Below are 17,912 nucleotides of genomic sequence, written 5' to 3' on the forward strand. Positions count from 1 at the left end.
GGCGAGCAAGCTGGTAGTGCTCAGTGAAATTAAGAACACTTTTCACCCTGGGACTCAGCGATCCTACTCCTGGGCATCTGTTAGGAGACACGTGTAATGATGCCCGAGGCCACCAAAGGGGGCCATCCCCAGGGAAGTGGACATGTGAGCTAGAGTGGTGCTAGGGACTGAATGGTGTGTCCCCCAAATTCATATGTTGAAGTCCTAGCCCTCGATGTGATGGTGTTTGGAGGTGGGGCCTTTGGGAGGTTTAGATGAGGTCATGAGGGTGGAATCCCCATGACGGGATTAGTGTCCTTATGAAAAGACTCACTCTCTCGCAAGACCCTTCATCATGTTGAGGACAGAGCAAGATGGCTGTCTGCAAGCTAGGGAGAGGGCTGTCCCCAGGAACTGAATCTGCAGGCACCTTGACCTTGGGCTTCCCAGCCTCCAGAACTCTGAGCAATAAATGTCTGCTATTTAACCCACCCCCACTCCTGTGTGTGGTATTTTGTTATAGCAGCCGGAGCTGACTAAGACAAGTGGATTCTTAAGGTGGAATCCGATGTAGCTCTCACGAATGATGAAATTTATGGGGGGTAACATGGACAGATCTCAAAAACAGTGAGAAGTGAAAGGGAAGGAGAGAAAGATTTATAGCACGATGCCACGCTTAAGAATTATAACTACTTATACATACAAAACAGGCCACATACTTTACAAGAATACATCCGTATAGAGGCATACTAAACACGTTAGAATGAGGAGAGGAGGAGACTAGAAATGGGGATAGAGCAGAAAGGAGAAAAAATTTAGTAAGATGAATCATGATGTGCTGTGAACTGAGAAGTGATTACTGCAACTCGTGTGGGGGGAGACACACGTGTGTGTACACATGCACACACAAGACACATACATATACACACACACACACACACACACACACATGCCCTGAAGGCAGGCAGAAAATAGGGGTTTGATCTTTCCTGCCCAACGAGAGCGTTGGGGCTTCCCTGGTGGCGCAGTGGTTGAGAGTCCGCCTGCCGATGCAGGGGACACGGGTTCGTACCCCGGTCTGGGAAGATCCCACATGCCGCGGAGCGGCTGGGCCCGTGAGCCATGGCCGCTGAGCCTGCGCGTCCGGAGCCTGTGCTCCGCAACAGGAAAGGCCACGGCAGTGAGAGGCCCACGTACCGCAAAAAAAAAAAAAGAAAAAAAGAAATGAGAGCGTTAAAGTTCTTACAACTTGACTTAAGGATTTCAATCTTTGACATAAAACAACTGGCAAGATGTCCCTAAACTTTCAGAATTATAGTGAACTGGGTTGATAGCAGCCCCTCATTTCTATTCCAAGGAGGGAAGATGATACACCTGTCTGGGTTGACAGACCACAGAGATACACATACATCTTCTACTTGAAGAAGATTTGGTATTTTGCTGTAACTTATGGAACCTGTCAATTTCATTCACAATTTACACCAGCTTCTAACTGTACTTAACTTATATTAACCATTCTAAATGCTCAGTGCTTTATCGGCTGGATCTAAAGTACTGAAGGACATCTGGCTTGGCAAATGGGATTCTGCTTGCTATCAGAAAAGAGAGCTTCAAGCGCTCACTTTCTTCTCACACCCTCAGGTCTGCCTTCAGCCAGGACCAGCGCATCTCAGAAAACATGACTTGCATGTCCACACCCAGACGAAGCAGTCAGGAGAAGCTTTCTGTGGTCTGGACTTCAGCTATAATGCTCGTTTGGCATCACAGAGAGCTGGGGGAGGGCGGCTGCAGGAGCCAGGGCCCAGGTTCCCGCCACCTCCCTGCTCCACGTCCTCCGTGGTTGCCGTCATCCTGGGCTTCCCCCTTTGGTGCTAAGATGATGGCAGCAGGCCTGGGCAGCCTCTTCTCCCACAGGCGTGTTCACAGGCAGAAAATGGCAGTCTGTCCTGGCTTTTATCAAGGCAGCAGCACCATAAGCAAATCTGCCTGACAGTCCCCATCTCTCTGGCCAAAATGAAGTGAAATACCCAGCACACTTGGCCACGGGAGAGGCCCCTTGCTGGTGAGTAAGGAGGGAAGGCGGGGAGGGGAGAGATGAGGGGAGGGCGGCGGCCAACAGTGTGTGCTCTCATTCAAACTGCTCCCAGCCTCTCCACAATGCATCTGCACGTAACAGTGGTCCCGGGGGCGGGGGGGCGATCCCCATCAGTAAGGCACCCAAGAAAGAGCCAAGAGGAAGACCAGAGCAGAACAGAACAGAGCTAAGATGGAACAGTCGGACCTTAAAATGAGCACCCCCAGAGAAAAGAGGAGTCACAGAGAAGAAGCCACAAAGGAACAGACGCAAAACGCTAAACAGAGTCACCACCTACCACCCAGCAACTCCACTCTTAAGTATGTACCTAAGAAAACTGAAAACCTACGGTCACATAAACACTTACACAGAGTTGTTCACAGCAGCCTTCTTCATACTAGCCCCAAAGTGGAAACAATCCAAATGTCCATCAATTTCTGAAAGCACAAACAGGAAGTGGTATATCCACACCATGGGATATTATTCAGCCATGAAAAAGAACGAAGTGGTGACACCTGCTACAACGTGGATGAACCGGCAGAACATCACAGTGAGTGAAAGCCGCCAGACGCGAAGGGCCACATACATACCGTATGGCTCCGTTTATACGTGAAATACCCAGAATAGACAAACCCACAGAGACAGGAAGTAGATTAAAGGTTACACAGAGCTCGGGGGACGTGGGGCAGGTGAGGAGTGACTGCTGACAGGTATGGGGTTCTTGATGGGGTGTTGGAAACGTTCTGGAATTAGACTGTGGTGATGGTTGCACCACATTGTGAATATACCAAAAAATAATGAATTGTATACTTTAAAAAGGTTAAAATGGTGAGTTTTATATCAATTTTATCTTAAAAAGTAATGGAGCAGAGGTATCAGGCATCATGTCCAGGGAGCTGCCCTGTGCACCAGGACAGCAAGCAGCATGTTCAACGGGGAAAAGTTTTCCAAGCACGTGCTGCGCCATCACGCTCCCTCTCCGAAGTGTAAAACTAACTCTCCCTTAAAGAACAGAAATCCCTAAGACACTTAGGGGCCCTCATGGCCTAACTCAAAACTCCGCCTCAGCTTGCGCTTCTGACACAGCCCCTTGGCCAGCACGATCCCAACGGGAAATGCTGGAAAACTCACAGATGAGCATCAGGAAAACCTCCCTAGTCTCAGATATAAGAATCAGCTTTTGAAAAAATGCCCTGAGCCTCTCAAATTAACAGGCCACCGGACACTGGATGCCACCCGCGGGCACCACTGCTGAAAGTCCATTCCAAGAAGCTTCCCTGGAGGACAGCAGGATGGCAGGAGCGTCTGGAGACAGGCTGTGCGGGTAGGGGCGGGAGGCCCACCATGGCGCCCTCGAGCGAACATGCACCCCCCAGCCCAGTTCTGGGAAGGGCTGCGATTCCCCATCAGCGGGAGATGGGAGTGCCCAGCTTCGGGGGCAACGGTGGATCGGGGTACAGATTTCTCAGCAAGACCCCTCCTCCTAACACAAAATAAAACCACCACCACATGCAAAGAGGAAGCCCACAAACACAAGCTCCATCGTGAGGGCTGAGGCGGTTTCCTGGTCCCAGAGCCCTGCACACTGGCCACCTGGGAATAGTTCCCACAGTGACATTTTTAAACCTGGCTTCCACCCCACCCCCTCCTTTCACCCCAAGGTGGTTCTTGCACCTTTTCCTTTCTCCCTAAACCATCCTGCCCGTTCTTCAGGCCGTGTTCACCCTGACTTAAGTGCGACCTCCCTCCAATATCCCAGAGTAAGTAGAGGAATCCCGCAGTAGTGCCCTGCTCCTCCCGTGTGGCCTCCCCCAGACTTGCTTTCCTAGCTCTCTGACCTGAAAACAAGTTTGAGCCTTTGCGTCCTAAAATAGGCCTCCCCACCCACCACCCCCATCCCTGCACCTCCCCCATGCTGCACACCTCACAGGTCCTGGAGCTGCCCCTGGTGGGGTGGGACAGAGGCACCGGGCAGCCCCAAAGGCAGCCGCACCCCTGGTGACAGAGAGTGGCCATCCTAATAGCTGGCAGACAGGAACAGGCCAGCAGGATGTACCTGACTTGCCACCAGGTATCACGCTATAATTAGCCATTGTAATTGAAGCCGAACGTAATTAATTACAAATTGAAGTGTTCAAGTTTAATTCCATTAAAATTACACCATAAAACTAGGGAATTACAAAGGATTACCGACAAAAAGCAAATAGGGATGAATAAAAGAAACGACGGGCTGACTCCATGCATGTCTGGGTCACACCCAACGCTCAAGTAGGGCGGACGGCACCCCACCTGCTTTTAATCAACCTCTGGGGCCCAGCCCAGCGGCCGTGTGCATGGGCCACCTCTGGAAGGGCCAGCGCCAGGCACCAGGTGACACAGGCCTGCTGGCCGCTCAGCATCTACCGGAACCTGAAGACCACTCCTTCCTCCAGGCACTGCTCCCAGCCCCTCCCCCAGCCCCAGTCTCCTCAGCTGACGCCTCTCCCCCAGAAGGCCTGTCCAAATGCCACTCACTGGGCCCATCTCTGCCACGGCCACCACGGCCCCAGCAGCCTCCCTGGACACGCCAGGACCCGGGCGCTGCCTCCTCCCTCGGCCACCAGCACTCAGCCTGGCATCTTTTCTCCTGGCCCAGTCCCTCTCCACCCCTTACTGGACTAGGACGTCCTACCCTCCCGGCTCCATCCCTCACCAGCTCTCCCCCTCACACTCTGATCAGCCTGTCCTAAGGAGCTTCTGGAAGAATCCTCCTAAACACAAATCTGTGTGCTGAATTGGCCCTCTCGCATTTAAAAGCAGCATCTCTCAGGGCCCTCAGAACACAGAACTGACTCAGCAGGGCTTTGCACAGAGGCTGTCTGGGCCCAGGCCCTGGGCACGTACTTGCACTCTGTAACGTACTTATTCCTTCTGTGTTTACTTTCTGTCTCCCCTGCTGGATCGTAAGCTCCCTGAGGGCAGGGACGTCCTGCTGCTCTGGTCACTAGAAGGCTGTGCTGGAACAGCGCCTGGCTCACAGGGGAGGTCAGTGCAGCACGATGTCCCAGGCCCATCTTTCCAGGCCCCTGTCCTGCCCTCCGCACACATCAGACACCCCCGGCCCCGAACCTGACGCCTGCGGATGCCCTGTGTCCTGCAGTTCTGACCAGTGGGGCCGCGGGCTCAGTCCTCTTGGTACCCCAGGGGCTTGAACAGGATCCAGTGCGGACACTGGGCACCACGGAGACCCGCTCAATAAATGAATGAATGAGAGGCCCCAACAGTCCACGAAAAAGAATGAGTCATTCAAAAAACAAACAAAACTGCAAACCCCCTCACTCAAACACGCTGCATTATTTCTGAGACCAGCGCACCTTTGCGCATATTCTCTTACTAAAGGTACAACTTCATTACAAAACAAGTCGCATCATCTCCAAAAAACCAGGCCTGCAGAATAATCATGTGAATTCAGAGTAGCCTGAATGCTCAGCTTTTCCATGAGGACTCCCTGAGGAAAGTAAGGCGCGTCAGCTGATCAGGCTTCTCATCAAGGGATGGATGTCCACCTGAAGACCCCTTACGGAGCCGGCCTCCTACTGAACACACCCCAGCACCGCCTTCACCTGCAACTGGGAACAAAACCCTGTGTGGTTGATGCTTTTCGGGTGATATGAGTGGATTTGAATCCAGTATCACTACGGTGGCTAAAGCAACTAGATTCCCAGGGGCTGAGGGGGGCGGTTTCGTCTTGGCCGAATATTTGCATCTCACAGCGAATTGCTCCCCAGCACCAGCATCAGGCCAGGTGTGTCAGAGAACAGTCTTGGTTAGAGACCCATGCTCCACAGCCCAGTGCTCAGGGCAGTTCCGCTGGACAGTGCCTGGTCTCCCCTGAGCCAGCTCGCTCCCTCCCTCCCTCCCTCCCTCCCGCCCAGGCCCCACCATCAGGCCTCTCTCCTGCCTTCCATTTCCCCAAAACCTTCCCACAAATTTGCTCTGTGCACAGATGGGGCGTTGAGGGCAGCAGGTGACACAAGGAGGGTTATGTTCAGCCCAACGCTGGAACTGTACCCCTACTATCAAGATAAAGTTTGCTAACGGGAGTACTCACTGCCTGGGGAAGGACTCTCTCTCAGATAATTCTCTTTGGAGCTCTATTGCTGGGAGCTGACTCTGAAGTCTCAGGGCAGGGGAGGCTCTAGAAAATGTCCCGGATCCAGCGAGGCCTTGGCCAGAAGGTGTCTGTCCACCGGTCACCCAAGTACCTTCATGTGCACCTCAGAAACTCTACTCAATCCCCAGCTGCTCACATTCAGTGACTCACCCACCCCCAAGCTCACCCCGGGCAGCTTGTGGACAGGGGACCGCTTCTGCTCCCCCTGTCGCCTCATCACGACAACCCCACTTCAAGGGAGAGCTCCTCTCAGGGACAGCAGGGGTGGCAGGGTAAGTGTGGACGGGACAGAGGCAGCCCCAGGCATCCACCTTCTCCTCGCAGCTTCTCACCTTCCAGCCCGGATCGTAGCTCCTCCACTGGACTGTGGTGTGGACGACAGGAAAGAAATCAACAGCCTAAACCAGATCCTGCCCAGGGTCAATACTCAGGAAATGAGAGCTGATACCATATATATATATATATATATATATATATATATATATATATATATATATATGTATATATGGCATAAAAAAAATTTTTTAAGCATCTGTCTTGTCACTAGTGGACATAAAACCAGCTACAATAAGAGGAATCCAATGCTTTCCTTCTCTTCTCTGCCTTTTCCTGAAGCAACACTGCAATCCCAGCTCCAGAAATGGGGAAGTTAAGACACAAGGTGGGAGCGGGGGGGACCAGATTAATCCTTCAGCCCTCCCCACCGCAAATGATGGCCAACTCTCAAGCACCAACCAAAACGCAAACAGATCCTCCACAGGCTTCAACCCACCTTGGAGACTCAACATCAAAACCTCTCCACTGCACTTCACCCCTCCTTTTTCCCAGGGCTCAGCCCCTGAATTCCCGCCACTCCCCCCAAAACCCACAAAGCCCAACAAAGGAGCGTGTCTTCTTCCACTGCCTCCTCCCCGTCCCTCTGGACACCAGGCCGTGCCCCCCTCATCAGCCACCCAGGCTGGACCCCAGGGACGGTGGCTCCTCTCAGCGCCCCCCCTTGGTGAGGTCCTGGCAGCCCTCACTTCCCCAAATCCATGCAAATGCTGATGCAGCCAGACACTGACGTCACCCCTACAAAAATACCCTAGGTACTTTCTTTGTAAATGAAGAAGCAGAGAAAGCATGCAGGCTATGAAGGCCACTGCTGTGAAACGAGCTGCTCGGGAGCCTTTGCCCAGGCCCACGGGACAGCTTCTGGGGGCCGAGCACGCCTGAGACGTTTCTCCAGCGCTGACCCCCAAGCCTTCGTGTTTCTTGCTACTCGCTTTCTCTTGCATTGGTGGAGTCCTGACCATTGCAATACCAACTTTCCCCATTCATATGGGGAAGTTTCCTCCCATTCAGGCTGTGAGCAGAGTCAGAGAATAAATCTCTGTCAAAGAATTGTTCTGCCCGATTCTATTTTTAAAAACGTGAATTTTCTGTGTTATGTGCCACAAATACAATTATGTATATTTTAACCAACGTATATGTCACTTTGCAAAGAAGGAGTTTAATAAACAGGAATAAAAAAAGAAATACATGTTCTATCAGTGTGTATCTATCAGTAGCTTTCAAAACACAGCCATTTTAATATACCCTGCCTATCTTTCACAATTCTAAGAAGAATTCCGTTTGCTTTCTTAAACTAACTAGCTGAGTGAGTCCCAAATCAGAAATACACAGGACTGCTCCCTAAAAGACGCCCTCAGTTCTCGTGCAGCAGGACTCGCTGGGTGCCAAGATTTGTGGTGGGTGCCACAGCAGAGGGCAGAGTGAACAGCAGGTGCGTGCCTGGGAAGCTCAGTGGGTGCTATGTGGGGGCCATCAGAAACAGCAAAGGAGACAGCCAGAGCTCAGCGACCACCGGCCACCCCCCAACTGCTCTGCTGGCACACCCTCTCCCACGCTTCCCCAGGTGCACAGAACTCGGCTCAAGCTTTACCGGCCTCTGGGCGCTTTCCCTGCCCACTCCACCCGGCTCTGGACGCCCATCCTCTGCAGCCCTCCACCGATCCACGCGCATGCTCCGTGACGGCTGCCTCCCAGCCACCCGGCGCACCTCTGCCCATAGCAGGCTGCCCGCTCTTCCAGCGGGGAGCCGCGGCTCTCTCACCCTGCATCACAGTGCCTGGCACACAGGGGCTCCCTTGGCGTTGGTGAAAATGAAGAAGTGCATAAACTAGGCTACAGACTCAGATGTGCAGAGGGAGGAGTTTCCCCAGTGGACCGGGGATCTGGGATCCTCCTAAGCGGGGAGGGGGCGGGGGGAGGGTTAGGCGGGGTGGAGACAGCCGTCAGGAACTCTGCCTCCTAAGGAATGTGGCCGCCATTCTGTGCCAACGTGAGCCACTGTGGGTCTTTAAGGAGAGGAATGACATGAAATCAATGATTTGGGAAGATTCATCTGGCAGCCACATACATAATGGATCGCGACCCGTTTCAGACAATTTTCAAACAAGTAAAGGCTACACTCAGCTCTTGTAGTTAGGAAGCTTTGGCTCTCACACACAAGCAGCCTTCAAAACTAACTGCGCGCGCACACGCACACACAAGATTTATTAAAGTATCAGTGTGTCTTAAAATGACAGCATAATTACACACCAACACAGAGCAACGTGAAACAATCACCACAAACCACTTCTTACTCCTCCTGACGATGACATTCAACCATAACTGGCAATATCCTTCCTCTTCCAATCCCATATCAATGCTGACAAATTGGGGTGCCAGGGTTGAGGAACCATAGGGGGAAGAGCATGTGTCCCTCCCCCTCCCCCAACCCCCAGGGATGGTCGGCTCCAGGTGACAGCTTCCTGCCATGCTCTCCAAGGTAAGTGCTCGCCAGGCCCTGGCCGCCTCACTGGTCCTCTGCGCTTGCCCCTGAGGTCCCTGGCAGACCACGTCACCTGGACAGGGCGCTCTGGCAGCAGCCTGGGCTTCCCGTCTGGCTGCTGGGTCCCACACATGCCTGTGGAGCAGAAGCATGACTCTGAACCTGACCTGTCTCCGACTTGGCTGACGGGTGTGACAGCGCACTGTGTTATGTAAACGAGTCGAGGTACAAGTGAAACAAAGCGATTCCAGTAAACTAAGGTTTCTACACTGGTTTACATGAACCCTCTGATTCTCACAGCTTTCTGTTTCAAAAACGTACAACTTACACCACCTCTTCCTGTGTGAACGGTAAGGGAAGGTGGAATTTTATTTGCAGGTCTACGTATTTTAGCTGTAACTTCTGCACGGTGATGACCCAAAATTTTTTCCCCTTTAAAAGGTTTGTGTCCTATGGGCAGCTGGGCACAGTAGAACAATGTGAAACAAAGAATTCACTGTACACAGAACCGCATGGGTTCAAGTTCTAGGGCAACTATCATGGTGAAAAACAGAAAATAAAGGATGCGTTTCACCATTATCTGCCACACCTTTCCGAATGAAGCAAAAACGGTGACAGGAGCAACAGAATGTTCTTATTTTCAGGGTAAGGAGAAAAAAAATCTTTTCCAAACCTAATCAAAAAATTGAATGTACAATCCCCTCCAGCAAGAATTTTATTTTTAATTTTCATTTACATAGTATCTTTCTTCCAAGAATCTCAAAATAATGGAGCTCCACAAATACTTTTAAAAAAACAACAACAACAACAGTTGTCACACGAAGGAGGGGACAGGCTTGGCAGGGCGGGAGCTCAGAGAGGGACAAGAAGTGGCAAGCAGGGTGGCAGCAGGCACTCGGCTGGCAGCACCCAGGCTGAGCGCGGCTCCGAAGCGGCCCTTCCTTTGCCAGCAGCTCACCGGCCTTGCTTCTATTTGCATCTTCCAGCTCTTCAAGACAAGGATTTACCTTTGGTGTCACTTACTAGCTTTACATCAAATTATTTTGATCTAAACAGCAATTTCTCCTCCAAAAATCCAAGGGAAGGTGGCAATAAACCAAAGACCCTTGCAGGTCCAAAATAACAACTGAACCAAGATGCCTAAAATGAGTTCATATTCTTTTGGGTCTTAAAAATATAAAACTATGTTAGAAAATAAAATGTTAACAATTTATTAGGGGAAGAGACCTGGTGATTAAGAAAGACCATCTTGCTTTTTGGGGGAAATTGGAAAGAAGCTTTTGAGCTGGTTGGGTTTTTTGTTTTTTACAGCTGGGTGGACAGGATCTGAACGCCTTACATTTGGCAAAAAGCTGTCAACACCCAAATAAAATTTTAATGACAGTAAGAATGGCATTCTATTTCTCACAATTTCGCAATGTTCACTTAAGAAAGAGCTAATTTGTCAATCTGTTTTTCCCTTAACCAAACTCAAGACACCACACAACTATGCATAACTTTTTAAAGAAATGTTAACTCCTTTAACTTATTTGATAAACCCAGTCAAAGAGAAAGATGTCTAAGAAAACGGCCGCAGGCTGGTATACCCAGGGTAATGCTAAGAGAGCACAAGCTTCAGAGAGAGTTCTGGTAATTTCTCCCGACATTAACTTCACAAATCACAGTCAAAAGCATCCAGGATTTCAACTGTCAGCTGAGTGAGTCGGCCACAAGCAAGACTGGGTAGGCCCTGCTGTGGCCTCTTGTGTTTTATAAAAGGTGTGGACCACATAGCTGGTGTTCCCAACTTCACAAGTGCCTCAAAGAAGGAAGCAGAATCTAGTCAGTTTCATGTGCACCTCCTACCTATTCTTCCAGTGGCTCTGCAGTGTTGGATAAATTCTTGGAAGGACTGAACACTCCCAACCCCGCTCCTTTCCGGTCACCTGTCCCATGGTGTTCCTGAGAATGGGGCGGGGGGGCGGGGAACCTCTGCGTAGGGATCCCACCAATCATACATTTGAAGAACTTCCCCGGCTGCCCCAGGCCCAGGGCTCTAATAAACACAAAAATTCTGCTGCCTGCCCGGGGCCTCCTGCCTAAGGAAAGGCCTTCAGATTCAAATGAAGAAACTGACAACATTTATTTTGCACACTAACATCATCGTATCAGAATTTAATTACAGCAAGAATTAGAATTATTTTTATTAGAAAGTTGTTTACTTTTCAAAGGAAAGGTTCTTGATGGGGTTTGCAACAAATCAGACGTCTTTCAGGAAGAGCTGTTCGCCTTCAAACTATGTCACATTATATGAACAGGGTAGCGCACAGACTTTTTAAGTCACAGGTACATTATCCCAGGTGCTTAGCCCAGGTGCTTCAAAGCAGCTTCAAGCCATGGTACAAATGAAGGCTATACCACAGGTACCCCGTCAATCCCAGGTAAGTCCCTGCAGGAACACCTCCTGCCCAGCCAAAGACCATTCTCCTCTACCAGCGTTCTCAGAGGAGAGCCGAAAAGCAGGACTGATTACAGCTCAGCAAATCCAAGACTGTGAGAACCGACAGCTCGACACAAATCAGCACCTAAACACCAACCGAAACTTGGTTCTTAAACATAAAGCAAAACCAAGGCTATTAGCTGGCTTTGAAAAGTAGAATAGGAAGAATGACTGAGATAATTCAGAGGGCCCCACCGTGAACATTTTACTGAAATATCCTCCTAACCTGGTGTTTGGTTTGGTCTGGTTTGGTTGCTATTTAAGGTTACATCTCTAAATGTACTTAGGGAAAGTAATTTCTTTCTGAATTTGAAATGTTTATCAGGGTATAAGAAAAGGTACCCAAATGCTCATGTCAACAAATGCTTATTAAATCAGAAATCACAAATTTCTTTGCTCTATTAGTTATATAATACAGATATTAAATCGCTCGTCTAATTATGCCATTAAAGTTCCCCTTTCACTCCGTGATCCACACATGCACAGTTCTCTTGGGTGTCCAAGCACACACAGGTATCCCGTCCCTAAAACGCCCAGCACAGCTGAACATCAGGTAAACAGCAGTGGGGCACAGGGAGAGGTCACAGAGCCCCATTTCAAACAGCTTCAACAAAATGAATGGCCATAAGTAAGGAGTGTCTCTGTGCTCTGCTATAATAAGATTCAAACACAGGATTCCAAGAATTCCACCTGTTTCCAATTAGATACCAGAACTGCTTGAGTGTTTAAACCACATTCACTTGCTACTTATACAAAACAATTCTTCCGGGTTTTCTGAACATTTTAAGTATGTTAAAATAAGATTAAGGGTCTGGTTTAGACAATCAGAGGCAGGGGAATTTCAGCTGAAACCAAAACTATCTCTCTGCAGCCATAATGCAGAGCTTCAGACAAAACAACAGGATGAAATACACGAATTTCTATCTTTGACAATTACTTGTAAAAATCAGAACTTTCATAGGGAAAGCTACTATATATATATAATGTATGTATAATACGTTAAATAGGTTTTTAAATAATTTCTAAAAATATATGATCCTGTATATTTAATGTTTATAGTAACTTTTAGTCAGCATTTATGTTACAGTCCATCAGATATACCTGTCTTAAATATGTGACACTTACATGAAGCCAAACATGTGACCTGAAAAAGACGGAAGCACAGGTAGGAATCTGGCTTAGCTCTGCAGGATTTTTCACACGATGAATTTCTCTTTTTAAAAATGTACAACTTTTCCTCTAACAAATTTGTCCTTCCTTCCTTTCACTGAGGATGTTCCTTGTGCTTTTATAAAGGAGCTGAAAGGCACATGGATTTTCTACTTGGAGCCCTGTTTTCTCTCCTAAGACACAGAATATGAGCACAGCCTCAGGAGCAGTTTAGACTGCTGACTGCTCCAGGTAGACTCGGAGTGGAGGGTCTCCAAGCACAGCCTGGTGCTTCTGCACAGGGACATCCCCCCCTCCACACCACCCCCCCCCCCGGCCCCGCATGAACCCTAGTGGGTTCGTCTGAATTGCATACAACAGGGCAGAGAACTTCTTCAACAGCCACTAAAGGTCTTGGGCTCCGTCAGCTCACCAGACAGTATTTTTAATTTTAAGGTTAGCTCAGTGGATTAGGAGAGAGTCATTCCTGAGGGGACTAGCAATCTGTCCGTTTCATGTCACTAACTACTGGCAGGAGATGGGTGAAATTGGGGAAGCAGAAGAGGGCCTCTATGGACCCAACTGCCCAGGAGGTGCTGCGTAACTCAACCCCTTCACTGACTTACACCTTTAAAAAAAAAAAAAAAAGGCAAAACAAAAACCCAAAAAAAAACCCTACACATAGTTTTGTATAAAAGAAAAAGAAAAAAAAAACTTTAATCAACTGATAATGACCCCCTTCCCACACTCAATCTCAAAGACAATGATATTAAGAGAACCAAGAAAACAAAAACAGCAGTTGTGTGGAACCCCTCCATTTGTTTACTCATTATTTTATAAAGGGTCCTAGATGAGATACATATTTTAATCAAAATAATATACTTCCTAGAGGGAAGAGTTCTGGAGGGCTGGTAACATACACACTTCCTTAACAGGAGAAAACAAAATAAAAGCAACCAGAAAATGGACTTGCAGCAAAAATGAAATTGTTTCCTTATTTTGAAAAAGAGGAAAACATTTAAAGGTTACTTTTGCAGAGGTTCCTTAAAGGGAAAGGCTAGTCACCACGGAGGAATAACGAACGCCCTAGCCAGGCACTGGCAAAAAGCTACCCTAACATACAAGAGTTACATGAGCTCATTTTAGAAAGTGTCCTCTTTCCAAACGTGTATTTAAAAGACAAATTTATACAATAGTGGTTTTCTTATTAAAAAAAAAAAAATCCTGGTTTTTACAAGTCTGGGATAGGATAAAAACTTGTCCAACTAGTCTTAACAAGGCCAGATCACTGAAATTCCCATACCAACAAGACTTTGGGACTAAAAAGGAAACAAAATAGAGCTCAGTCTTCAGAAACTCTCTTCCTGGGCACTCACTGCACAGCCCAAGGCAGCTTCAAGTCAGACCGAGCAGAGGGCCCGGAACTCTGCCCCGGCTCCCCGCATTGTGGCCAGGGGCTCCCCGCATTGTGGCCAGGGGCACAATTGCCTCAACTCACCTGGACCCTCCGAGACCCAGCCTCTTTACCACAACCCTCGCTGGGCTCTGCAGGCAACCCGATCTCGGTGTAAGGGGCTCTGGAAAGATGAGAAGAGTCTGAAACTAATGAATTCTCTCTTCTCAAACTGCAGTCCCACTGGCTCACTTACTGTCTGAGAATAGAGGTGACGCTAAACTAGATATCATTTCAAAAGGCCTCTTCAGGGCCCAGAGAAAGAACTAGTTTAGCCTTCTCCTGGAACTTGGGCGTTCCACAGGCAACTGAAGGTTTTCAAACAGGCGATGAAGCGGCAATAGGAAATCATCGAAGGCCAAATCCTTATCTATCACCAAAAGCCAATGGCTGCTCAGTAAAAAAAACGATGCTCAAAGAATTTTTAAGATTCAAGATGAACATCTGAAAGTGCATTCACATGAACTGATAGGGAAACTTTTCAGTAAAGTTACACAGTTAACCATGCTACCCTGAAGAACTAGCTAATCACCAAGGTGGGGGGGAACGGGGTCAACGAGTTCATATAATAACTCCCTAGAAACCAAATCCACCTCCCAGGCAGTTTTGCCAGGATGCTTAAAGAAGAAACCGCATTGGTGTTAAGCTAGAATGTCACGTTTAGGAAGACAAGAAAAAAAAAGAATTAAGGTTTGTCTCCTAAAACTCCACAACGGGTTTTACAGTAAGCTCAGGAATTAAATTATGGTAAAAGGGAGCTATTTTTACTAAAACAGGGTAGACCAATTTATCAAAAATGCCATTCAGCTGTGTTCATTACATTCAGGAATCTAATTTACACAATAGACACTTTGGAGTAATCTATTTTAGTCAATAAACACGAACTCCTTTAAGTTTTAATCTTATCGGAAATACATATTTCACATAGTCTTCTTGCTAGTTAAGTGAGAAATCTGAAGAAATTTCATAACGACTATGAGTCTGCTTTACCGCTCTTACGTAGGCAGAGCAGAAAACAAGCACACACAATTAAAGTTGTCATACTCCGTTTATATACATTTTAATCCAATCCGCTTCACTTCATACAAGCCCGCATCTGGAGTTCATTTGCTTTCCTCCTAAAAGTACTGTAGGTCACTATCACCAGTCCTCCGGGTTAGGAAAGTTAGGCCAAGTTTACCTTCAAGCACACCTTTGAGTTGGGAGCAACAGCCGTCCCCCCCGGGACGCCGAGGGCCCACACCCCCGCCCCGGAGCGCCAGGCCGCCCAGGGTCTCTAAGACGCAGACACCCCCCCAACACCACCGCCAGCGCTCGCGGAGTTTCTGGCCCACACGCCGCTCACCTTCAACTTGGCTCCGGCTATGCACAACATCCACCTGGCAGAGTCCCGGGGCCGTCCCGGCGCCGCGAGCGCGGAGCTGGCAGGTCCCGGGCGGACCCCGAGGGCGCGCCGCTCCCCTGGGTGGGGGTTGGCAGGCAGGAACGCGCCCCCTGGGCACGCCTGCGGCTCGGGCGCCGGATGTGGAGCCCCAGCACGATGCCCCCTCGGCGCCCGGGGCTCGGCGCGTGGTCCACGGCCCGGTATACCACAGTCCAGCGAGGCCCCGGGGGCTTTGGTTTCGAGAACCCGATCGGAGTAGGCATTTCGAAGCGGACCCGCCGCGCGGTCCATTGCCCCCCGCGGGCCCTGCTGGGAGGACAGGGCCTCGGAGGAGAGGATCAGAGAGAAGCGGGGGGGTGGGATATTTACTGGGGTCCGCGGGAGCCCCTGGGCGCGGGGAGAGGACCGCCCGGACAGGCGCCGGGGAGCAAGCGCCCCCGGCCCGGACAGACCGCGCAACCGGGCGCAGAGCCGGGCCTGCGTTCGGGGAAAGTTGCAGCCCTCCTCCGGCGCCCGTACCCGCGCCCCCGGGACACCCGACACCCGGGCTCCGCGTGCGCGGCGCCCGCCGCCCCCAGCAAGTTTCCCCAAGCGCCCCTACCGGGGTTCCCGGCCGCGGAGGGGCCGGCTCCGCGCCGCTCCTGCAGGCACACAAAAGAGCGGGGCGGCTGCGGGGTCTGCGGGTGGCCCCCGGGCACCCGCCCGGACGTAAACAAACCCCGGGGTCCGCGCTGGGCGCCCCACGCCTGGCGGGGGAGCGGCGGCGCGGTCCCCGCCCGCTGACAGCCGGGGGCCGCGGCTGGGGGCCGCGGCCGGGGCCCGGGCCGGCCGGGTAGCGCGGACGCCCGCCCGGCCACCCGCCCGCCTGGCCGGAGCCCGGCCGCGCCGCCGCCGCCGCCGGTGGCCGCTCTGACCCTCCCCCGAGCCGGCGGCACCACAGCGCCACCAGCCCCAGCTCCGCCGCGCCGGCGGCAGTGGCGGCGGCTGCTCCTCCTGGAGAGGCAGGCGCTTCACCCCCACAGCAACTCCCCACAAACTTTCCCCGGGAATACGGCGGGCAGGGGGCGCGGGGCGCGCGGCCGGGCGCCGCCGCCGGGCCGCAGCCCCCTCCCGGCGCAGCGCCCGCCGCCGCCGCCCGCCGCCCGCTCCCCGCTCGCGCGCGCACCCCGCGGACCGCCGGGGCCGCCCCCTCCCCGGTCCCGCGGCGGCGGCGGCGGCGGTGGCGGCGGCGGCGCAGGGCCGGGGGGGCGCCCGGGGTGGGGGCCGACACCGGGGGCAGCGGTGGCGGCGGCGGCTCCCGGCGCCATCTTGGGCTGATCGATGAATTGAACAAAGAGGATCAATTTCTGATCAAGCGAGTTATCAATGGGGGCCGGGGAGCGAGAGGGACTTATCCCCGACTCGGCCCCGCTTTCCCCGGCACCCCCCTCCTCCCCTCCGCCGCGGCCCCCCGGCGGCCGGGCAGCCCGGAGGCCCGGGGGAGGCCGCGACCGCCCGCAGCCCCCACCCCCGGGCGAGAGGCCGAGCGAGGAGAAGCCTGACCTGCAGCTGCTGTAAATCAAAGCGCTTCCAATATTGAAACATCGATCCCACATTGGCCGCCATCTTGAGACATATTGAGACGGAGTGAGAGGCTGATAGAGAGGGGGCTGGAGTTCAGGAGCCGCCAGGAGGCAGCAGGCGGGCGGCGCCAAAACCCGGCCTGGAGCCGGCCGCCGCCGCCGCCACGGAGGACGCGGACTCCTCCTCACGGCGCCGCCGCAGCCATGGCGAGCCCGAGCCGGAGCCGGAGTCGGAGCCCGAGGGCGCGGCGGCGGCCGCCGGGCCTCGCGTGCGCGGCCCCTGCCCCCTCCCCCCGCGCCCGCCGCCAGGCCCGCGACCCCCGCCCCTCCCGAGCCCCCGGCCCCTGCGGGCGGCGGCCGCCTCCCCGGCCCCGAGGGGGCGCTGGAGGGCGACGGGAGGGGCGCCCCGGGCCCCCGCAGGAGGCCCCGGGCCCGGCTCACCTGGGGCGGTTTTCGGGCGCCGGGGGTCGCGGTCTCGGGCGGCGACGCAGCGCAGCCCCTTCTGGGCCCTCTGTTGGGAGCGGGCGGCCGTTTGGGAAGGGCACCGGCCCCGCGCCGCTTTCACTCGCCCTCCGGCAGGGCGCCGAGCGCGCGGAGCCGCCGCGACCACCTGCCCGAGCCCCGACCCCGCGTGGACCCGGCCCACGGCTGCGGCGCTGGTGTGAGGCGCTCTGGCGGTCGGCTGCCGCACACCCTCTTCGTGCGACCCAGCCGGATTCAGAGACCGAGCCAGACACGAACGGCGTTTCATGTTGGGGGCACTGGAGCCGGGGGAAAGCAGCCCTGACCCCCGTGTCGCTGCACACGTTAATGTCCCGCACAGTGGCCGCGCGGTCCCCGCGCCGCACCGCGCCCCTGGTGGCC

At 52.6% G+C, this 17,912-nt stretch overlaps 1 protein-coding gene across 6 annotated transcripts in view; it reads right to left on the minus strand.

Moving 5' to 3' along the window:
* The window catches only part of CUX1 (cut like homeobox 1), a 373,427-nt gene extending 356,157 nt beyond the window's left edge, over positions 1–17,270 (minus strand). For 3 of the 6 annotated variants that reach the window (XM_049698864.1, XM_049698862.1, XM_049698861.1), the window contains exon 1: positions 15,448–16,081. In XM_049698864.1, the coding sequence (XP_049554821.1) occupies positions 15,448–15,777 (330 nt within the window). In that variant the 5' untranslated portion in view covers positions 15,778–16,081. Of the gene's footprint in view, positions 1–15,447; positions 16,082–17,028 lie in introns of those variants that run through there. The other 3 variants (XM_049698866.1, XM_049698865.1, XM_049698863.1) reach the window with 3 other exon arrangements.
* Positions 17,271–17,912: the final 642 nt, after the last annotated feature.

Source organism: Orcinus orca, chromosome 16 (genome assembly GCF_937001465.1).
Source record: "Orcinus orca chromosome 16, mOrcOrc1.1, whole genome shotgun sequence".
NCBI classification, from domain to species: Eukaryota; Metazoa; Chordata; class Mammalia; order Artiodactyla; family Delphinidae; genus Orcinus; species Orcinus orca.